Source organism: Zonotrichia leucophrys, chromosome 2, assembly GCF_028769735.1.
Source record: "Zonotrichia leucophrys gambelii isolate GWCS_2022_RI chromosome 2, RI_Zleu_2.0, whole genome shotgun sequence".
Lineage (NCBI taxonomy): Eukaryota > Metazoa > Chordata > Aves > Passeriformes > Passerellidae > Zonotrichia > Zonotrichia leucophrys.
In genome coordinates, this window is record NC_088171.1 from 153,334,491 (window position 1) to 153,354,405 (window position 19,915).

Consider the following 19,915-nt stretch of genomic DNA (forward strand, 5'->3'; position numbering starts at 1 on the left):
ACCTGTGCCCCTTGCATGGGGTGACTGGGAAAGGGCCAAGCCTGTGTCTGGGGAGAAGCGCATGACAAAATCTCACCTCCAATCAGACTGCAGGAAGGTCTCCACCAATGGACAGCAAGAAACAGTCAACTGGCAGACTTTGGGAGGGGCCAGGCATATAGAAGGAAAATTTTTTATATGTATTACTACTTATGGATATGTATTTGGCTGATGCAACACCAGGGGTATAAAGGACAGAGCCACCATTTTGTGGATGAGACTCTGGTTGCAGCTGAGCATACGACTTATGATTCAAGTGGATCATTTTTGCTATCTACCTTTTGAGCAGAAAAATTCACCTTGCCAGAGGTTTACTTGCACAAGGGAGACAGAAGAGCCCTGTAACTTTATTCATGAACAAAGGAAGAGGCCATGGTGAATTTCCCCATGGGGTGTCTCAAGTTGCTGGACAATGCAGACTCCTTTTTATCCCAATTTCCTGGCCATATCTCCCTCTCCCTTTCCTCATTGGCAGAGGTATTTGGAAGGTGCAGACTTCCCAATCCAGCCAGCACGTTCCCCTTGCTATGCACCCCATCCTTCTGTAACTCATGACCATTAAAATGAGCTTTAATTTCACCCTGGGTGGGGAGACTAAAATTCATAAGCCTGTTAAGTCTTTGCTCTTCCTGAAGTTCAGGAATTCAGCAAGACCTTGGCTGAGCAGCAGTCCGTGTCAATGAAGAACATTTGCTGAAACTGATAGTTTCTCTGGTAACTTCCTTATCTACAAGTTCCTGGCTCTATCAACTACCAGATTTGCACAATCAGTTTGTAAAGACACTTTCCTCTTATTCCCTTCAGAGCTGAATGAATTGTGGTGCAGAAATAGAGTTTTCTGGGGATTAAATCCTGAGTATGTGGGAAAACTCAGATTTTGGGCAAGAATGCAAATGAATGAATTTCCAGAAAAATTAAGGACAGTCAGGGAGATGTTGGGAGGGAGAGAGGGTGGGGAAGATTTTTGGTTCTCCTCTTCTCTTCCTCTACACTTCTCACTTTTTTCCCGTTTCCTCCAGGGAAAATGGCAGTGGTGGCCTTGGTGACCACATTTTTCTTGGGGTCACGGTGGCCATGGTGATCGTGGAGACCATGGTGACTGTGAGAAACAACTGCTCACTTAAAATTTTTAAAGGTTTATTAAACCCCAACAAGCACAACAAAGGGACTGAATAAGGAAAATAGGCAGCACTGGGACCATGGCTGACTGGCAGTGGCTCGTTCACAAAATGGCAGCTTTGCTTTTATACTCTCAGTATTGCATCAGTCAACCTTGTCTCTTCCAAAATCTGCCATTCATCCCTCCTTCAACGTGTGTTGGTGGAGACCTTCTTGTAACTTGACAGGAGATGAGGTAAGGTGAGGTGAGGTAAGGTGAGGTGAAGTGAGGTGAGGTGAGGTGAGGTGAGGTGAGGTGAGGCATGCCATGCCACCTCAGCAACAGATTTTCCCCATTCCCAATTGCCCAATGGCAGGGGCACAGCTACATGTCTGGCCTCCACATGTCCCCGACAAGCCCAACAACCAGGGCTGTCTGGTGGGAACAACACAGAGTGGAGGGAAGAGGACCGTTGGGAGAGAAAAAGGTGTCCGAAAACCAAACTACAGTAACATAACCATCAATCAACAAAGCTTCTCTTAACATACACACAATAGTGACCCTTTAATCCTGAGAGTCAATTACCACGTTGCCAATCTATAACAAAGTTGCGGCTGCCCCACTCCTGGAAGGGTTCAAGGCCAGACTGGACAGGGCCTGGAGCAGGGGAAGATGTCCCTGCCCATGGCAGGGTGGGCACCAGACGGGCTTTAAGGTCGCTCCATCCCAAACCATTGCAGAACCCCCGGGGCCAGGATGGGGCTGGGCAGGGCAGCTTGTGCTGCCGCCTGCTGTTGGCACCTGGAACTGCACAGTGCACCTAAATTCCCACGCTCGCTGCTGCCCTCCGGTGGACAATTCCTGAACTGCAACTGCCAGAATCCCCAAATCCCAGAATGGGTGAGGCTGGAAGGACCCAGAGTGGGCACCTGGCCCAACATCCCAGCTCAGGCAGCCTTAACCCTGAGCACAGGATTGGGTCTGGAGCAGCCCAGAACTGGACACAGCAATGGGCTGAGCTGGGCAGAACAGTGCAGCTGGACACGGCACTCTGGATGTTCCTCACTGGGAAGGGCAGAGGGGCACGGACACACCCTGATCTCCTGGTCCCACCCCTTCCTAAGCCCCCTAGATCCCTCCCAGCCCCAGGAAACAAAGTCAGTTCCACGGGTCACGCACCACCACCCCCTGGTCCTTCTCCAGAGCTGCTCCTGCAGATCAACGTCAGCCTGGACTGCAACTGGCGACTGTTTGTCCCCAGGGACAGGACCTGCCCTTGCCCTCTGGAACCTTGCACTTTCCATGATTTAAGGTCTCCCTGAGGTGCAGGATGTGTCAGGATGTTTTACCTGGAAAGTGGCCAAAGGACAATGCCCCATTTGTGGCCATCAGGGCTGTACTGAGAGGGGTCTTGTGCTGCTTTTGGTGCTGAGTGGGGCTAAAACCAGCCCAAAACACCAACCCCAAATTGACAACTGAGGATGAAGCACCAGAGCTGGGATTCAGCTGACCCTGGGAACATCCAGGCCCCTCTAAGACAGAGATTCCTCTCCCCAATTCCTGCTTGCAATGAAATGTGTGTGATATTCCTCCCTCTGGAAGGGGATGCTCCAAGTATCTTCCTTGAGTTTGAGAGAAAGAGACATTCCCATGAGTGTTGGTGTGGTGAGTGACATGCAGCCCTGCTTAAGAATTGTCACTTTTCCCTGGCTTTGACTGGTATACTTAATAGAATTGTTTTGATAGAATTATTTAATAGAATTGCTTTGCACAATGATGCTGGTGGCCACATGGGCTACATTGGCTGTTGTAACTTTGTGGCTCAAGTAATCTTGGTGATCAAGGTGGCCACAGTGGCCTTGGTGGTTACAGTGACCATGGTGGCCAGAGCGGCTGTGGTGTCCACAGTGCCACAGTGACAATGGTGGCACCAGTGGCCACATGGTGGCAATAGCTGCCATGGTGGCCATAGTGGCAGTAGTGGCCTTGGTAGCCTTGGTGGTCTTGTTTCTCTGGGGGTCATGGTGGTCTTGGTGATCGTGGTGGCCACAATGACAACAGTGACCGAGGTTGTCATGGTGGCCATAGTTGCTGCAGTGACCACAGTGATCTCAGTGGCCTCATGGCTCAGAGGATTCCAGTGGCCATTGCCAGGGTTATGGTGGCCAGCAGGAGTCCTCCAACGTGGAAGGGGGCACTGGGGACACTCCCACCTGAGGGACAAAGAGAGAGACGTCAGGGGGATCATGAGGGGAGTGAAGGGGTCAGGGATAGAAAGGGAGGCTTATGGGCTACAGGAGAGATGGGGGCCATGAGGTGACAGATGACAGGGTGTCAGGGGGGCATGAGGGGGGAGCAGAGGCCAAGGAGCTCAGGGGAGTCTTGGTGGGCTTAGGAATGATAGGGGTCAGGAGGAGAGAGGGATGGCCACAGGGAGTTACAGGGTTTCAGGGAGTGCCATGTGGGCATCCTGGCCCACCCGTGCTCTGTACACAGCACCCATCCCCAAAGCACTGCCTTTATCAGAGAGGGACAGGGCTGGTAACTTGTCCCTGTCCCTGTCCCTGTCCCTGTCCCTGTCCCTGACCCTGTCCTTGTCCCTGTCCTTGTCCCTGTTCCTGTTGTCCCCTGGCATGGGTGTTCCTATCCCTGTTCGCTCCCAGAAGTGGGGTCCCTATCCCTACTCCCTGGCATGGGTGTTCCTGTCCCTGTGCCTACAATGGTAGGTATCAGAATCCAGGGTATCCTTGTCCCCCCACATACTGTGGGCATCCCTGTCCCCCATCCCCAGTGAGTATCATTGTCCCCTGTGCCTTATCATGGCTGTCCCCATTCCCCCAGGCTGTCCCCTGCAATGTCACCTCGCAGCCATTCGCAGTTGTATTTGCTGTAGGTCCTGGTGGACTGGAGCTGGATCTGTGTCTTGTCCCCTTCCCGGGTGTATTGGGTGACACTGAAGGTCTCAAAGGGTGGGATCAGCACGATTTTAAGTTCTGGTAGGTCGGTCAACAACTGGATTTCCACGCCATGGCATGTGTGCACCTCTAGCATTGTGGAATTGGAGCACTCGCCAATTTGTTTGCTCGGGAACATTGGCATGAATAGACCAAACCGGACAGTGTCACCACGCTGTGCCTCGAACCGGGTGTCACACACCATCAGGAATGCGTCCCGACACTGCCCATTCTGAGCATCCCTCAGTGTGGCCACGGCGTCGGTCAGCAAGAAATGCAGCGTTTTGAAGTGGAAGTTGTCCCGGTATTCCTGGCTGGAGCGCCCAGCCACAAGCACGGCCTCAGTGAACACACCGGACAGACCATATGCAAAGGCCATGATGGCGGTGGCCTGGTCTGGGGACAGAGGGGACTCAGGGGGCCACTGACTCTGCCACGCAGCTGCAGCCATTACCCAAACCTCGGCAAAAATCTTGTTCTGCTGGAACTCAGAGCGGTTGAGGGCCGGCAATGCCGCCTTCATGGCAGGGACACAGCCCCGGTACTGGTCATCAAAGGAGTCCGGGGCCATGTCCAGGGGGATCACATTGACAGTTGTGTTGGCCATGGCCATTGCCAGCAGTGCCAGTGTCTGAGCCAGGGGGGCCATGGAGAGGAGAGGCCACAGGGACCAGGCTGGGAAACTGGGGGACAAAGAGGGGTCACAGAGGAGACATGGGGAGGGTTCCTTAATGAGGGACTTGGCAGGGGAGTGGCACCAGCCCAGAGGGAAGGGAGGCACTCCTGGCCAGCAGACCCCTGGGCATATCTGGTGTCCCTGATCCCAAATCCTGGGGTTATTATGCCTCTCCAACATCTCCCAACCACCCAGGACCCCAATTCCAATCCCACAGTATCACGGCCCCCCAGAAGACAAATCTTACTCCCATGACTACAAGTGCCCTCAGAATCCCAACCCAAATCCTGGGGTGACTCCATGAGCCCCCCAGTGTCCTCCTCGGCCTGTCCCCACATCCCAATCCCACTTCCCATCCCCAAATTCTTTGGTGTCACCCCAGAACCTCAACCCGAATCTGGACATCACCCCCTGCCCCGACAGTGACTCCATGTCGCCCCATGACCCCAATTCCACTCCCACCATCTCATGTCCCCCCTCACTTACCCCCAGAGCAGCCCACGACACAATCCCAGTCCTGTGACTCCCCCAGTGTTCCCCCAGCACCACATTCCCAATCCCATGTCCTCACCAAGTATTGCCTGGAGTCCCCCAGTCCCTGATAGCGAAATTGGCTGGAGTGAACTCCCTGATGCAGCTGGATGTATCAGAAAGCCAGAATTCTTTATCCGCTTGGACTCAGAGTGGATCTCTCCTGGCAGGTAAGTGTGGACTTTGCCACAGGGAATTTATCCATTGTAATTATAAATACTCATGCCTATTAAAATGGGCTTCTTACCCAATACAAATCCAGCACTATTCCTAGAAGCAATTTGTATGGCTCTGCCTCTACCAGGAAATATTTTTGATTGTCTTGGAGAGTCATAAAAATGGGATGTCACAATGTGGGTTTTACTGAGTGTCCCATATCCCAGATGACCTCATCTTGAACTTTTGCTGTGGGCAGGGGCTGCTCCTTCTGTGTTACAGAACTTGTCAAAAACCCCTCAGTGGAGTTCCCTTTATCTCTTTCTCCACAGGTTCCAGCAACCTTTGCTCTTCTGTGTACACATTTTACATCTTTTTATTGTTTTTTGCTCATTCCTCTTTAAACTGTACCCAGCACCATTAAGGGATCTAAAACTTTCTATTCTCTCTCTTATTGCTCAGCCCCCTGGAGCCCAGTCCCACTCCTCAGAGACTGTTCTCCTCATCCAAGAGCTCCAGAAATCCAATGTGGGACAAAAGTTTATGGCATATACTCGCCATAGACTCAAGGGGATGTGCAACACAGGGAGGAGCTCACCATGGTACAAAAAGACCTCTGGAATTGCCAGTGAGAAAAAGAGGAAATGTAGGAAATCACTTGCCATTGCTCATGCCCATGGAGCCATATGCAGAGAAAGAAGTCAATTAACAGTACAGGGATCTCCAATTAAATATAAACAAGAAGTATTGTCATTCCTCGATACCACCCAGCTGCCCAAAGAATTGGCCGTACTACAATCCAGGGCACACCAGCTTGGGGATTGACAAATCCCTGTGGGTAAATAGGCTTACAATAAAGCTGCATGAGAGGTTCTGCAACAAAGCATCCTGGTGTTAATTCCTGAGAGAGGAAATCCAGCCCCAAAGGTGAGGCCTGGATAGAGATGGGCAGATTGAAAATTGGCTGCTTATCTAGAAGCCCACAAGAAAGAGGGAGGCTGGGTAAGTGGGTGAGAGGTAACTCCCAATAACCTGGTCAGGCCCTCCCCAGCTGATGCTGCAATTTGTAAGGGAGAAAAGCAGCAGCAAAGCTCTGGGGAATCGATGTGATGGGCACTGGTCTGGAGCCTCAGATCCTCAGTGACTGTAGGACAAAACTGTCAGATCAGTTAATGAGCAATGGCCAATTTGTTTTCAAAAGAATCCTGTGAATTCAAAACCATCAGCTCCAGGCATCACTGGAAGTGGAAACACTCCCAATGATAAATGACAAATGGAATTTCTGAGCCACCACGCCAACATGGGCTCAGGTATCTCCTGGTTTTGGTGGATCATTTTTGGGGCTCCAGAACAGTTCCTGCCACACCAGCAAGGCCAGGGAAGCCACCCAGGCACTGCCCCAAGCAATCATCCCCAGGCTCAAGGTGCCTACAGAGATGTCAACTGATAGGGAACATAAAGTGGTATCTGAGGTGTGGCAGCAACCAAGTGAGCAGAGGGGAGTGGGACTGGGGGGAACTGGGGGAATATGGAACAGTGTGATTGGGAACATAGGGTGTGAGTAATGAGAGAGAGAATAGAAAGTTTGAGTTCTCCTGAGGGTGCTGGGTTGGGCTTAAAGGTGAATGAGCAAAAAACCATAAAAGGATGTAAAAGTGAGCACACAGCAGGCCAAAGGTGGCTGGAACCTGTGGAGTACCAGATGAGGGAACTGAAGTGAAGGGGTTTTGGCAAGTTCTGAAACACAGAAGGCGCAGAGCCTGCAAAAGTGAACGCTTGAGGCAAGGTCATCTGAGATATTGGAGCACTCAGAGAAAACTACACACAGAAATACCATTTTTATGACTCTCCGTGACAATAAAAATTGTTTACTGGTAGAGACAGAGCCATGCCCATAATTTACTGGAGAAGTGCTGGGTGTGTACTAGATAAGCAGCCCAATTTAAAGAATATGTATAATTAGAATAGATAGATTCTTTTGGCAAGGGCCCCCCTGATGTGCCGGACCAGGAGAGATCTGCTCTGAGTCCGAGCTGATAAAGAATTCCGGCTTTCTGCTTCCTCCAGTTCCATCGGGGAGTTCGCTCAAACCAATTTCAATATTGGTGGCTGGGGGGAATTCAGGGGACACTAGTGGAAGGACATGGGACTGGGACTGTAGAGTGGGGGCATGGAGGGCTCCAGGCCAACATTGCAGGGTCAGGGCTGGATCCCAGAATTTGGGTGGGGGTCCTGGGGTGACATTGAATAGGTAAGAGGACTGGGAGCAGTTCTGTGATCTGAGGGAGGGCCAAGGCTGAGGGGGGTGGGGGGGGTGGGGTTTAGGGACTGGCTTTAGGAATTTGCGTGAGTTTCCTGACTGGCCTGAGGTCACAAGAGGGCTACAAAGGTCTGGGAGAACAAATGAGTTCCTGGCGAGCACCAGGGGGACACTGGAAGGATAAACAGAGGATTGAGATTGGGACTGGGCAGCTGGTGTATGGGGATTGAGAGACATGGACTCTGCAATGCCAGCAAAGCAAAGGCATTTATTACACCACTTTACCAGGATTTGTAGCTCACTATGTTTGTACGAAATTTTCTACTTGGACCCCTTTGCCCCAGTCCCCCTAGAAACACAATCTTCTCAATTATCCTTCTTACACTAATAATGTCCTTGTTATCTCTTTCACCAGCAACGTCCCTGTCATCTGTTCTCTGGTTAGAGCAGTCAACGTGAAGGTCAGAACTGTCCAGACATGATGGTCAGAGTGATCAGACATGATGACTTCACTTCTGATCTTGCCTTGAGTTTTTCTCTTTCATGGTTTTCACCATGCCAAGGCCACAAGGTCTGCAGAGCTCCCAAGTGGAGCTTCTATAGTGGTCTGGTCTCCACCATCTCCCTCTTCGTTTGTTTTTTTATGCAAAGATTTTGTGTACCTTGATTTTAAAGCAGTTCCCATCTGTAAGGCTATTATCCTATTAATACTCTTACTGGTTATGTGCTAAACACAGGATAAAATATATGGAGTACAGATCACAATCAATAAAAACTTACCAAACGCAATCGTGTCACTGACAAAGAGACTCACTGCATAGAAGAACAAAAGGATAATGTCCAAGGCCTCCTTGGAAATGAGAATAAATGGCCGCTGTTCTAAAGTTCATATGACTGGAGCTCAGGGGCCATGCTGAGCCCCTCAACAGAGGAACCCTTCCCATGTACTACCATGTGTCCTCAGTGTCCCCTCAGTGGATCCTACTTTGTCCCCCACACTGCTCCCAGAAACATCCCCGCCATGGCCCTCCTGGCTCACACCCTGGCACTGCTGGCAATCAAGGTGGTGCCTCTGGACATGGCTCAGAACTCCTTTGATGACCAGTACTGGAGTTGTGGCCACACCATGACCACGGCATTGCCAGCCCTCAGCCACTTTGGACACTGGCTCTGTACTAGCTCAGCAGCCCATTTTAATGAATATGTATCATTAGGATGGCTAGTATCTGCTGGCAAGGTCCCCCCTGATGTGCAGGACCAGGAGAGATCTGCTCTGAGTCCGAGCTGATCAAGAATTCCATCTTTCTGCTACCTCCAGTTCCATCAGGGAGTTCACTCCAGCTGATTTCAATATCGGGAGCTGGGGGGACTCCAGGGGATACCTGTGGAGGGACATGGGACTGGGATTGCCTATTCATAGACTGTTATGCATATCCATATAGTTCCATAAACTAGCTTCCATATTCCAAGAACTGTTTAACATGGCCCATCCTTGTGTCTGCCTTTTTTAGAGCATGGCTGCTTCTTGGCTGTGGTTTTGGCTGCTTCTCTTTATCACTTCCAGTTTGGCCTTTGGTCCATACTTTCTTCAGACAGCAGATGCGGAAAGTTGGCATATGAATGGCAGGGCCCTCATGACATGTTCACTGGATGTTATCCCAACCAAAGAGACTGTTCACTCATAACTATGTCAGCTACCACAACTACCATGTCTAAGATTTTGTTAATAGCAGAAATAAAAGCAAAATAATTTGAACATATACATGTAGCATTCATCTTAATATTTTCAAAAAACCAGGAGATTTGATTTTTCTTCCATTCTCTTTTCCTGTTTTTCTCTTTTCCTCCAGGGAAAATGTCAAGGGTGGCCTTAGTGCCTCGGTGATCTCTCTTTTCTGGGGGCTCATGGATGTGTTGGTGATATTGGGGACCACGGGGAATTGAGAAATGACTGCTCACTTTAAATTTTTAAATGTTAATTAGACCTCAACAACACAACAAAGAGACTGAATAAGGAAAAAGGGACAGCACTGGGAGTGCGGCCAACTGCTACAAAATGGTGGCTCAGACTTTTATACCCCCTTTCTGTGGCATCAACCAAATTCATGCTCATAACCAGTCATACATATTCAAACATTTTCCTTATAAATCCCTGGCCCCTCCCAAAGTCTGCCAGGTGACTCTTCCTTGCTGTCCATTGGTAGAGACCTTCCTGCTGTGTGATTGGAGGTGAGGTGTTGTCATGCCACGCCTTCTAAGCAACAGGCTTGGCCCTTTTCCAACGCTCCCATGCAAGGGGCAGAGGTGCACGCCCTCCCTCCACATGACCCTGACAACCCTGACAATCAAAGCTGTCTGTTTGCAACAATATGGAAGGTGGGAAGGGGATTGTGGGGAGAACAGGGAGAGCCCAAGCATCAAACTACAATAACTTAACCATACATCACCAAAATTTCTCTTAGCATACACACAATACTCATCCCTTAGTTGTGAGAGTCAATCATCACATTACCGATCTACAACAAAACTATGGCTGCCCAATCCCTGGCCATGTCCAAAGCCAGGCTGGGAAACATGGAGCAGCCTGGCCCAGCGAAAAATATGCTTGCCCACGGCAGGGCTGGCACCGGACGGGCTTTAAGGTCGCCCCATCCCAAACCATTGCAGAGACCCCGGGGCCGGGATGGGGCGGAGCGGGCACTCGGCAGCGCCAGCAGCTCGTGCTGCCGCCTGCTGTTGGCACCCGGAACTGCACAGTGCCACTGAATTCCCACGCTCACTTATGCCCTCCTGTGGACAATTCCTGAAGCAGATCAGGCTCTCCCCAGCTGATGCTGCAATTTGTGAAGGAGAAAAGCAGCAGCAAACTCTGGGGAATCAATGCCATGGGGATCGGTCTGTGGCCTCAGATCCTCAATGTCTGTTGAAAAAAGTTGTCAGGTCTATTACAGAGCAATGCTTGATATGGTTGCAAAAGAACCCTGTGAATTTAAAACCATCAGCTCCAGGCATCACTGGAAGTGGAAACACTCTCAATGATAAATGACAAATGGAATTTCTGAGCCACCACGCCAACATGGGCTCAGGTATCTCCTGGTTTTGGTGGATCATTTTTGGGGCTCCAGAACAGTTCCTGCCACACCAGCAAGGCCAGGGAAGCCACCCAGGCACTGCCCCAAGCGATCATCCCCAGGCTCAAGGTGCCTACAGAGATGTAGGCTTAGAGGGGACACAAAGTGGTATCTGAGGTGTGGCAGCAACCAAGTGAGCAGAGGGGAGTGGGACTGGGGGGAACTGGGGGAACATGGAACAGTCTGATTGGGAACATAGGGTGTGAGTAATGAGAGAGAGAATAGAAAGTTTGAGTTCTCCTGAAGGTGCTGGGTTGGGCTTAAAGGTGAATGAGCAAAAAACCATAAAAGGATGCAAAAGTGAGCACACAGCAGGCCAAAGGTGGCTGGAACCTGTGGAGTACCAGATGAGGGAACTGCAGTGAAGGGGTTTTGGCAAGTTCTGCAACACAGAAGGCACAGAGCCTGCTAAAGCGAAAGCTTGAGGCAAGGTCATCTGAGATATTGGAGCACTCAGAGAAAACTACACCCAAAAATCCCATTTTTATGACTCTCCGTGACAATAAAAATTGTTTACTGGTAGAGGCAGAGCCATGCCCATTATTTACTGGAGAAGTGCTGGGTGTGTACTAGATAAGCAGCCCAATTTAAAGAATATGTATAATTAGAATAGATAGATTCTTTTGGCAAGGTCCCCCCTGATGTGCAGGACCAGGAGAGATCTGCTCTGAGTCTGAGCTGATAAAGAATTCCGGCTTTCTGTTACCTCCAGTTCCATCAGGGAGTTCGCTCCAACCAATTTCAATATTGGTGAATGGGGGGAATTCAGGGGACACTAGTGGAAGGACATGGGACTGGGATTGTAGAGTGGGGGCATGGAGGGCTCCAGGCCAACATTGCAGGGTCAGGGCTGGATCCCAGAATTTGGGTTGGGGTCCTGGGGTGACATGAAATGGGGAACAGGACTGGGAGCAGTTCTGTGATCTGAGCGAGGGCCAAGGCTGAGGGGGGCGAGGAGGGGGGGAGGGAGGGGAGGGTTGAGGGACTGGCTTTAGGAATTTGGGTGAGTTTCCTGACTGGCCTGAGGTCACAAGAGGGCTACAAAGGTCTGGGAGAACAAATGAGTTCCTGGCGAGCACCAGGGGGACACTGGAAGGATAAACAGAGGATTGAGATTGGGACTGGGTGACTGAAGTATGGGGATTGAGAGACATGGACTCTGCAATGCCAGCAAAGCAAAGGCATTTATTACACCTGTTTACCAGTATTTGTAGCTCACTATGTTTGTACGAAATTTTCTACTTGGACCCCTTTGCCCCAGTCCCCCTAGAAACACAATCTTCTCAATTATCCTTCTTACACTAATAATGTCCTTGTTATCTCTTTCACCAGCAACGTCCCTGTCATCTGTTCTCTGGTTAGAGCAGTCAACGTGAAGGTCAGAACTGTCCAGACATGATGGTCAGAGTGATCAGACATGATGTCGAGTGATATCTAGCCCTGCTTAAGAATTGTCACATTTTGCTGGCTTTGTCAGAATTCTTTAATCAAATCATTGTCATTGAATATTTTTTAGAATTGCTTTGCACAGTGACCTTGGTGTGCACAGTTGTTGCAGTGGCTGCGACAGCCTTGATACAGGGAGCCTTGATGATCATGGAGGCTGTGGTCACCCCAGTGACCACAGTGCCCTTGGTGACCTTGGTGGCCTAGAGCTCAGAGGATCCTGATGGCTCCTGCCAGGGCTGTGATGGCCATGAGGAATCCCTGGCGGTGACAAGGATGTCTGAGGACTCTCCCACCTGGGGGACAAAAAGGGGCATAATGGGAGACCATGTGGGGAGTGAGCAGGTTTGGAACAGGAAAAATGGGGGCTTAGGGGTGGCAGGAGAGATGAGGGCCATGAGGTGACAGGAGACAGGATGTCGTGGGTGCGGGGGCATTAGGGGTAGAGGGGCTAGGTAGGTCAGCAGGGTCAAGGTGGGCTTAGAGATGACAGGGGTCAGAGGGAGTCAAGGGGTGCCATGGGAGTTGACAGGGGGTGACAAGGTTTGAGGTTGTGCTGTGGGGGGTCATGGCCCACCCACATCCAGCACACCATGGGTCGTGGCCCACCCATCCCAACAGCACTGATTTGGCAGAGAGGGACAGGGTCAGTATGTGTGGGGCCCAGTCTCTGTCCTCCCCTGGCAGGGGTGTTCCTGTCTCTGTCCCTCCCTGAAGTGGGAATCCTCACCTCTGTGCCCTGTCATGGATGTTCGTGCCCTCGTGCCCACAACAGATGCCCCCAGATTTGATGACACCAGCACTGGGTGTCCTTCTCCCCCCACACACTCTGGGTGTCCTTGTCCCCAATGCCAAGTAAGTATCATTGTCCCCTGAGCCATATCTTTGGTGTCTCCAGGTCCAGAGTGGGAATCCCCATCACCCCAGGCATTCCTCTCTGGCATCACCTCACAGCCATGCGCAGTTGTGTTTGCTGAAGGTCCCAGTGGAGCGTAGACTGATCCTTGTCTTCTTCCCATTCTGGGTGACTTTGGTGACCTTGAAGGTCTCAAAGGGTGGGATCAGCACCTCGCGGTTGCTAGGATCATAGGAAAAAGCCTGGATGTCCACACCGTGGCACGTGTGAACCTCGAATATGGTGTCTGTTCCATATTTTTGGGCAATTTCTTTGCTCAGTGATGTCGATGTGAATTGACCGAACCGGACCCTCTGGCCACGCCGTGTCTTGAAATGAACATCACGCACGCCCCGGTACACGTGGCGACACTGCCCGTTCTGAGTGTGCCTCAGTGTCCCTAGTGCATCGGTCAGCAGGAAATGCAACATTTTGAAGTGGAAGTTGTTCCGGTATTCCTGGCGGGAGTGCCCGGCTGTGCGCACAGCAGTGTTGAACTCCTTGTAGAGGTACTTCATTGTGTAGGCCATGACAGCGACGGCCTGGGCTGGGGATGCCAGAGGGGACACACGAGAGCCCCGCTTGCGCCACTCAGCCTCGGCCTTTACCCAACCCCAGGCAAAGTGAGGATTCTTCTGGTACTCGAAGCCGTAGAGGGATGGCAGAGCCGTGATCATGGCAGGGCCGCAGCCCCGGTATTGGTCATCGAAGGAATCTCGGGCCATGTCCAGGGGCACCACCTTGATGGCAATGGCAGTTGCAATGGTCATTACCAGCAGTGCCAGGGTATGAGCCTGGAGGGCCATGGCAGGATGAAGCAACCAGGACCAGTGTGGGACACTGGGGAACAAAAGATGACACACTGAAGGGACAATTAGGGTACACAGGGGTACACAGGAAGGCTCCCTCCATGAGGGGCTGAGGTGGGGGAGACTGGGGATTCAGCCATGGGGAAGGGGGGGCAGCACTGTTTAAAAACTCCTAGACACATCCTGGAATGCTGATTGGAAAATCAGGGGTCATTCCAGAATTCCTCAGTGTCCCTCAGACCCCCAGAACAACAATCCCACTCCTATGGTCTCATATCATCAACCTTTAGCAGCCTCCCAGTGGCCCAGCAACTTAATTCAAATTCTGGGGTCACTCCCTCTCCCCCCATCACTGCCCTCCAGAACCGCAATCCCACAAAGCCCCGCCTGGATCCCACTGCTGTGTCCCCTCAGTGTAATTCCTGTGCCCACAAGCCCCACAACTCCACTCCCAGCCCTGTGTCCTTTCCCCTTAGTGTCACCTCAGCCCCTCTGCAGTTCCCCAGCCCAAACCCTGGGCACAATCCCTGACCTCCCCAGTGTCCCCTCAGTGCCCCACCAGCCCCCGTCCCAATCCCAGTCCTGTGTTTACATTCCTGATGTCCCCTCAGTCTTCATTGGACCTCAATCCTGCTGCCAATCCTCTTCAACCCTCTTGTGTTGCTGGGCAGATTACAAACCCCAAATAAATCCCTAAAGCCACTCTCTCAGCCCCTACTGTCCTCCTCGGCCCTCTCCCTGACCCCAGTCCTGCTCCCTGCCCTGTGACCAATTTTGGCATCACATCAGGACTCCAACCCAAATCTGGGGTCACCCCCAGCCCCCGCAATGTCCCCTGGAACCCCCATGGCCCCACTCCACAATCCTTCAGTCCCATGTCCCCCCCTTCAATGACCCAGTGTCCCCCAGCCTCTCATACCAAAATTGGACAGAGTGATGTCCCTGATGGAAATGGAGGTAGCAGAAAGCCAGAATTCTTTATCAGCTCGAACTCACAGCAGATCTCTCCTGGTCCTGCAGCTCAGGGGGGACTTTGCCATGAGGTATTTATCCACCACAATCATAAATATTCATTAGAAGGGGCTTCTTAACTAATGCAGATGCATCACTTTCTCTGGAAATAATTTGCATGCTTCTGCCTCTTTCTGGAAGTCCTTTTATGGTATACTGAAGAGTCACCCAAAGGGGTTTCTGGGTGTGGTTTTTGCTGATTGCCCCAATATGCCAGATGACCTTTCCCGCAGCTTCTGCTTTTTGCAGGCACTACTTCTTCGGTAGTCCAGAACTTGCGAAAGATCTTACTGAAGTTCCTTTATCTCTTTCTCGAGGAATTCCAGCCACAATCACCTGGTATCTACACTTCTCACTCCTTTTCTTGCTTTTGCCCGTTCATCTTTAAGCTCTATCCAGCACCATTAAGGGATCTGAAACTTTCTATTCTCTCTTATTGCTCATCCCCTATGACCCCAATCCCACAGTCCCATGTTGCCCCAGTTCCCCCCAGTCCCACTCCCCACTGCTCACTGAGTTGCTGTCACACCTCAGATCCCACTTGCGGTCCCCTGTCAGATGACATCCCTGTAGGCACCTTGAGCCTGGGGATGTTCTCTTGGGGAAGTGTCTGGGTGACTTCCCTGCCTTGTGGGTGTGGCAGGAGAATTTCTGAAGCACCAAGAAGGGATCCACCAACACCAGGAGATACCTGAGTCCGTGTTGGCATGGTAGCTCAGAAATTACATGTTCCAGTTATCATTGGGAGTGTTTCCTCTTTCGGTGATGCTTGGAGGTGATGGTTTGGAATTCAAAGAGTTCTTTTCAAAGCACATCAGGCATTGGTCTTTAACAGACCTGACAATTTTGTCCTATGGACACTGAGGATCTGAGGCCACAGACTGATCCTGATCCCATTGATTCCCCAGAGCTTTGCTGGTGCTTTTCTCCTTTACAAATTGCAGCATCAGTTCGGGAGGGCCTGACCAGGTTATTGGGAGTTACCTCTCACCCACTTACCCAGCCTCCCTCTTTCTTGTGGGCTTCTAGATAATCAGCCAATTTTCATCCTGCCCAACTCTATCCAGGCCTCATATCAGGGGCTAAAATTCCTTTCTCAGGAATTAAGACCAGAATGCTTTGTTGTATAGCCTCTCATGCAGCTTTATTGTAAGCCTATTTACCCACAGGGATTTGTCAATCCCCAAGCTGGTGTGCCCTGCACTGTATTACGGCCACTTCTTTGGGCAGCTTTGTGGTATAGAGAAGGAACAATAATTCTTGCTTATATTTAATTTGCGATCCCTGTGCTGTTAATTGACTTCTTTCTCTGCATATGGCTCCATGGGCATGAGCAATGCTCTAAGTAGATGGCAAGGGAGTTCCTACATTTGCATGGGACTGTGGGAGTGGGATTGCAGATCTGGGCTGTGAGTAATAAGAGAGAGAAAGAAAGTTTCAGAGACTTCAATAGTGCTGGACAGAGCTTAAAGATGAAGAGGCAAAAACATGAAAGGGAGGTAAAAGTATGGATGCTCAGGATGAACGTGCATGAATCCATGGAGAAACAGATAAGTGAACTTCAGTGTGAGTCTTTTGCAAATTCTGGAGCACAGAAGGGCAGTGCCTGCTAAAAGCAGAAGTTGCAGGAAAGGTCATCTGGCATATTGGGGCACTCAGTGAAAACCACACTTAGAAACGCCTTTGGATGATCCTCCAGTACCATAAATGGACTTCCAGAAAGAGGCACAACCATGCAAATTATTTCCAGTGAAAGTGACGTATCTGCATTGTTTAATAAGCCCCTTTAATGAATATTTATAATTTTGGTGGATAAATACCCCATGGCAAAGTCCCCCCTTATCTTCAGGACCAGGAGTGATCTTCTGTGAGCTCGAGCTGATCAAGAATTCCAGCTTTCTGATACCTCCATTTCCATCAGGGACATCACTCGGGCCAATTTCGGTATCAGGGGTTGGGGGACACTGGGGACACTTGTGCAAGGGACATGGGCCTGGGATTGCAGAGTGGGACCATGGCAGGCTCCAGGGGGATGTTGTGGGGATAGTGGGTGACCCCCAGATTTGGGTTGAGGACCTGGAGTGACATGAAATGGGTAATGGGATTGGGGGCAGATTTTGGGTCTGGGAGATGGACCTGGGGGACACTGGAGCTGGTGAGGGAGTGGCTTAAAGAATTTGGGTGAAGTCCCAGAGTGATCTGGGGTCACAAGAGAGTTGCAGAGGATTGGGAGTAGGCTTGAATTCCTGGGGAGCACTGGGGGGACAATGGAAGGGTAAATACAGGACTTGGATTGGGACAGGGTGGCTGGTGGGGCACTGACTGGAAAATTGGGGAGGTCAGGGACTGTTCCCAGAGTTTGGGCTGGGGTGGCACTAGGGAGGGAAAGGACAAGGGATTGGGAGTAGGGTTGTGGGGCTAGTGGGCACAGGGACAACACTGAGGAGGGGCAAAGCAGTGGGGTCCAGGGGAGGCATTTTTTGGAGTGGGATTTGGGTCCTGGGAGGTGCTGCTGGGGGGACAGGGAGTGACCTCAGAATTGGAAATTAGTTCCTGGGGTTCTAGGAGGACGCTAAGGGTTGAAGACGTGGGACCATGGGATGGGAGTGGGGTTCTGATGGGAGTCCAGGAATGACCCCAGGGTCCTGGGCTTAGCATCCCAGGATGTTTCCAGGGATCTTGTAGCCAAAGCTGCCTCTCTAACCCATGGCTGGCCCCAGTTCCCCTCCTGAGCCCCTCACAGAGGAACTTTTCCCATGTGTTACTTTGTGCCCTAAGTGTTCCCTCAGTGTGTCCCTTTTTGTCCCCCAGTGTCCCACACTGCTCGTGGTGGCCCTTCCTTGCCATGGCCCTCCTGACTCACACCTTGGCACTGCTGGCAATGACTGTGGCCACCGTGGCCATCAAGGTGGTGCCCCTGGACATGGCCTGGGACTCCTTCGATGACCGATATGAGGGCTGTGGCCCAGCCATAAACGCAAAGTTGCTGGACCTCTACAATTTTGAGTACCAGAAGAATCCTCACTTTGCCTGGGGCTGGTATCATGCTGATGCTGAGTGGCGCAAGCGGGGCTCTCCTGTGTCCCCTCTGACATCCCACTGGCAGGCTGTGGCTCTCATGGCCTACACGTCGCAGGACATTTACAAGGACTTCAATGCAGCCGTGCGCACAGCCGGGCACTCCCGCCAAGTATACAGGAACAACTTCCACTTCAAAACGCTGCATTTCCTACTGACCCAGGCCCTGGTGACACTGAGGCAGGCTCAGAACAGGCAGTGTCACCATGTGTTCCGGGGCGTACGTGACATTCGTTTCAAGGCGCAGCGTGGCCAGAGTGTCCGGTTTGGTCAATTCACATCGACGTCTCTACGTAAAGAGATTGCTCTGCACTTTGGGAGAGACACAATTTTCGAAGTGCACACATGCCATGGCGTGGACATCCAGCAGTTTTCCATGTATCCAGGGGAGAAGGAGGTGCTGATCCCACCCTTTGAGGTCTTTGAAGTCACCAAAGTCACCCGGAATGGGAAGAGGACATGGATCAGTCTCCGTTCTGCTGGGACCTTCAGCAAATACAACTGCGAGTGGCACTGAGGTGACAGCACAGGGGACAATCTGGGGCGATGGGGACACTCACTGTGGACTTGGGGACACCCATGATATGTCATGGGGGGGGCATGGGGACAGGGACAGGGGCATTTACTGTGTGTAGGCAGGACAAGGACACCCACAGCTGTGGAGACCCAATATGGGGACGGGGTACCCACGTGATAGGGCACAGGGGGTGAGGACACTCCCTGCCACCTGTGGGGACACTCACTGAGAGTTTGGGTTCAGGGACATCCAGTGCTGGGAGACCAGGTCTGGGGACACCCATTGTGGGCATGGGGGCAGGAATGTCCATGACAGGGCACAGGGAGAGGGGATCCCCACATCTGGGAGGGGACAGGGACAAGAACACCCCTGCCAGGGGAGGACAGAGATGGGGCCCTGCCTGTACCAACCCCGTCCCTCCCCATCAAATGCAGTGCTGTGGAATGCTCTCTGTGTGCTGGACTTGGGTGCACCGCGACCCCAATGGCAATCCTTGAGCCCCTGCCACCCCCATGGCATCCCCTGACTACCCCTCACCCCTGTCAGCCCTAAGCACACCTTGACCCCCTTCGTCACCCTCATCCCTACCATGTACCCACCTGTGCCCACATTGAAACCCAGTCACCTCATGGCCCCCATCTCTCCTGTCACCCTGTCACCCTAAATCATCCATTATGGCTGTCCAAGACCCCCTCACTCCCCCCATGGTCCCCTGATGCCTCTTTGTCCCCCAGGTTTGGACCGTCCCCAGGACTTCCTTCCAACTTGGAGGACTCCTCCTGGCCACCACAGCCCAGGTAGTGGCCACCAGCATTCTCAGTGCCACCAAGGTCACTGAAGTCACTGTGGTTGCTGTGGCAGCTGTGGTCACTGTGATCATCAAGACTCCCTGAGCCACAAGGCTACCACAGAGACTGTAACCACTATGCCCATCAAAGCCATTGTGTAAAGAAATCCTATTGAAAAATTCTATTAAATCAATTCCATTAAATAATTTAATCAAAACAATTCCATTAAATAAATCTGTCACAGCCAGCCAAAAGTGACAATTCTAAAGCAAGGATTCATGACACTCCCCACACCAACACTCGTGGGCACGTCTCTTTCCCTCTGTCTCAAGGAGGATCCTTGGTCAGCATCCCCTTCCGGAGGGAGGAACATCACACACATTTCATTGCAAGCAGGAGTAGGGGAGAGAAATTCCTGTCTTAGAGGGGACTGGATGATCCCAGGGTCACATGATGGATGGCCAGGCCCAGCTCTGGTGCTCCACGCTCACTTGTCAATTCTAGATTGGGGATTTGGGTTGGTTT

The 19,915-nt window shown here is 51.5% G+C and overlaps 3 protein-coding genes across 3 annotated transcripts; 1 reads left to right on the forward strand and 2 right to left on the reverse strand.

Annotated features, from left to right (window-relative positions):
* Nucleotides 1–3,265: 3,265 nt before the first annotated feature.
* LOC135442968 (erythroblast NAD(P)(+)--arginine ADP-ribosyltransferase-like) lies at nt 3,266–4,699 on the reverse strand. The gene is made up of 2 exons (XM_064703235.1): nt 4,000–4,699; nt 3,266–3,351 (listed from the first exon to the last, which is right to left on the reverse strand). The coding sequence occupies exons 1-2, from the start codon at nt 4,697–4,699 to the stop codon at nt 3,266–3,268; spliced, it is 786 nt and encodes a 261-aa protein (XP_064559305.1).
* Nucleotides 4,700–12,124: 7,425 nt separating this feature from the next.
* Nucleotides 12,125–14,992, reverse strand: LOC135443456 (NAD(P)(+)--arginine ADP-ribosyltransferase 2-like). The gene is made up of 2 exons (XM_064703666.1): nt 14,916–14,992; nt 12,125–14,027 (listed from the first exon to the last, which is right to left on the reverse strand). Exon 2 carries the CDS (start codon nt 13,991–13,993, stop codon nt 13,241–13,243), a length of 753 nt encoding a protein of 250 aa, XP_064559736.1. The 5' UTR covers nt 13,994–14,027; nt 14,916–14,992; the 3' UTR covers nt 12,125–13,240.
* A 2,832-nt stretch (nt 14,993–17,824) lies between these two features.
* LOC135443457 (NAD(P)(+)--arginine ADP-ribosyltransferase 2-like) lies at nt 17,825–19,592 on the forward strand. The gene is made up of 2 exons (XM_064703667.1): nt 17,825–18,603; nt 19,337–19,592. The coding sequence occupies exon 1, from the start codon at nt 17,853–17,855 to the stop codon at nt 18,600–18,602; it is 750 nt and encodes a 249-aa protein (XP_064559737.1). The 5' UTR covers nt 17,825–17,852; the 3' UTR covers nt 18,603; nt 19,337–19,592.
* Nucleotides 19,593–19,915: the final 323 nt, after the last annotated feature.

Excerpts from the sequence above, each read along its gene's own strand:
- LOC135443456 (XM_064703666.1), bottom strand. The coding sequence starts at position 13,993 with ATGGCCCTCCAGGCTCATACCCTGGCACTGCTGGTAATGACCATTGCA.
- LOC135442968 (XM_064703235.1), bottom strand. The coding sequence starts at position 4,699 with ATGGCCAACACAACTGTCAATGTGATCCCCCTGGACATGGCCCCGGAC. Across the intron at positions 3,352-3,999 it reads CAACTGCGAATGGCTGCGAG|GTGGGAGTGTCCCCAGTGCC; the intron begins GTGACATTGCAG and ends TTTGTCCCTCAG.
- LOC135443457 (XM_064703667.1), top strand. The coding sequence starts at position 17,853 with ATGGCCCTCCTGACTCACACCTTGGCACTGCTGGCAATGACTGTGGCC.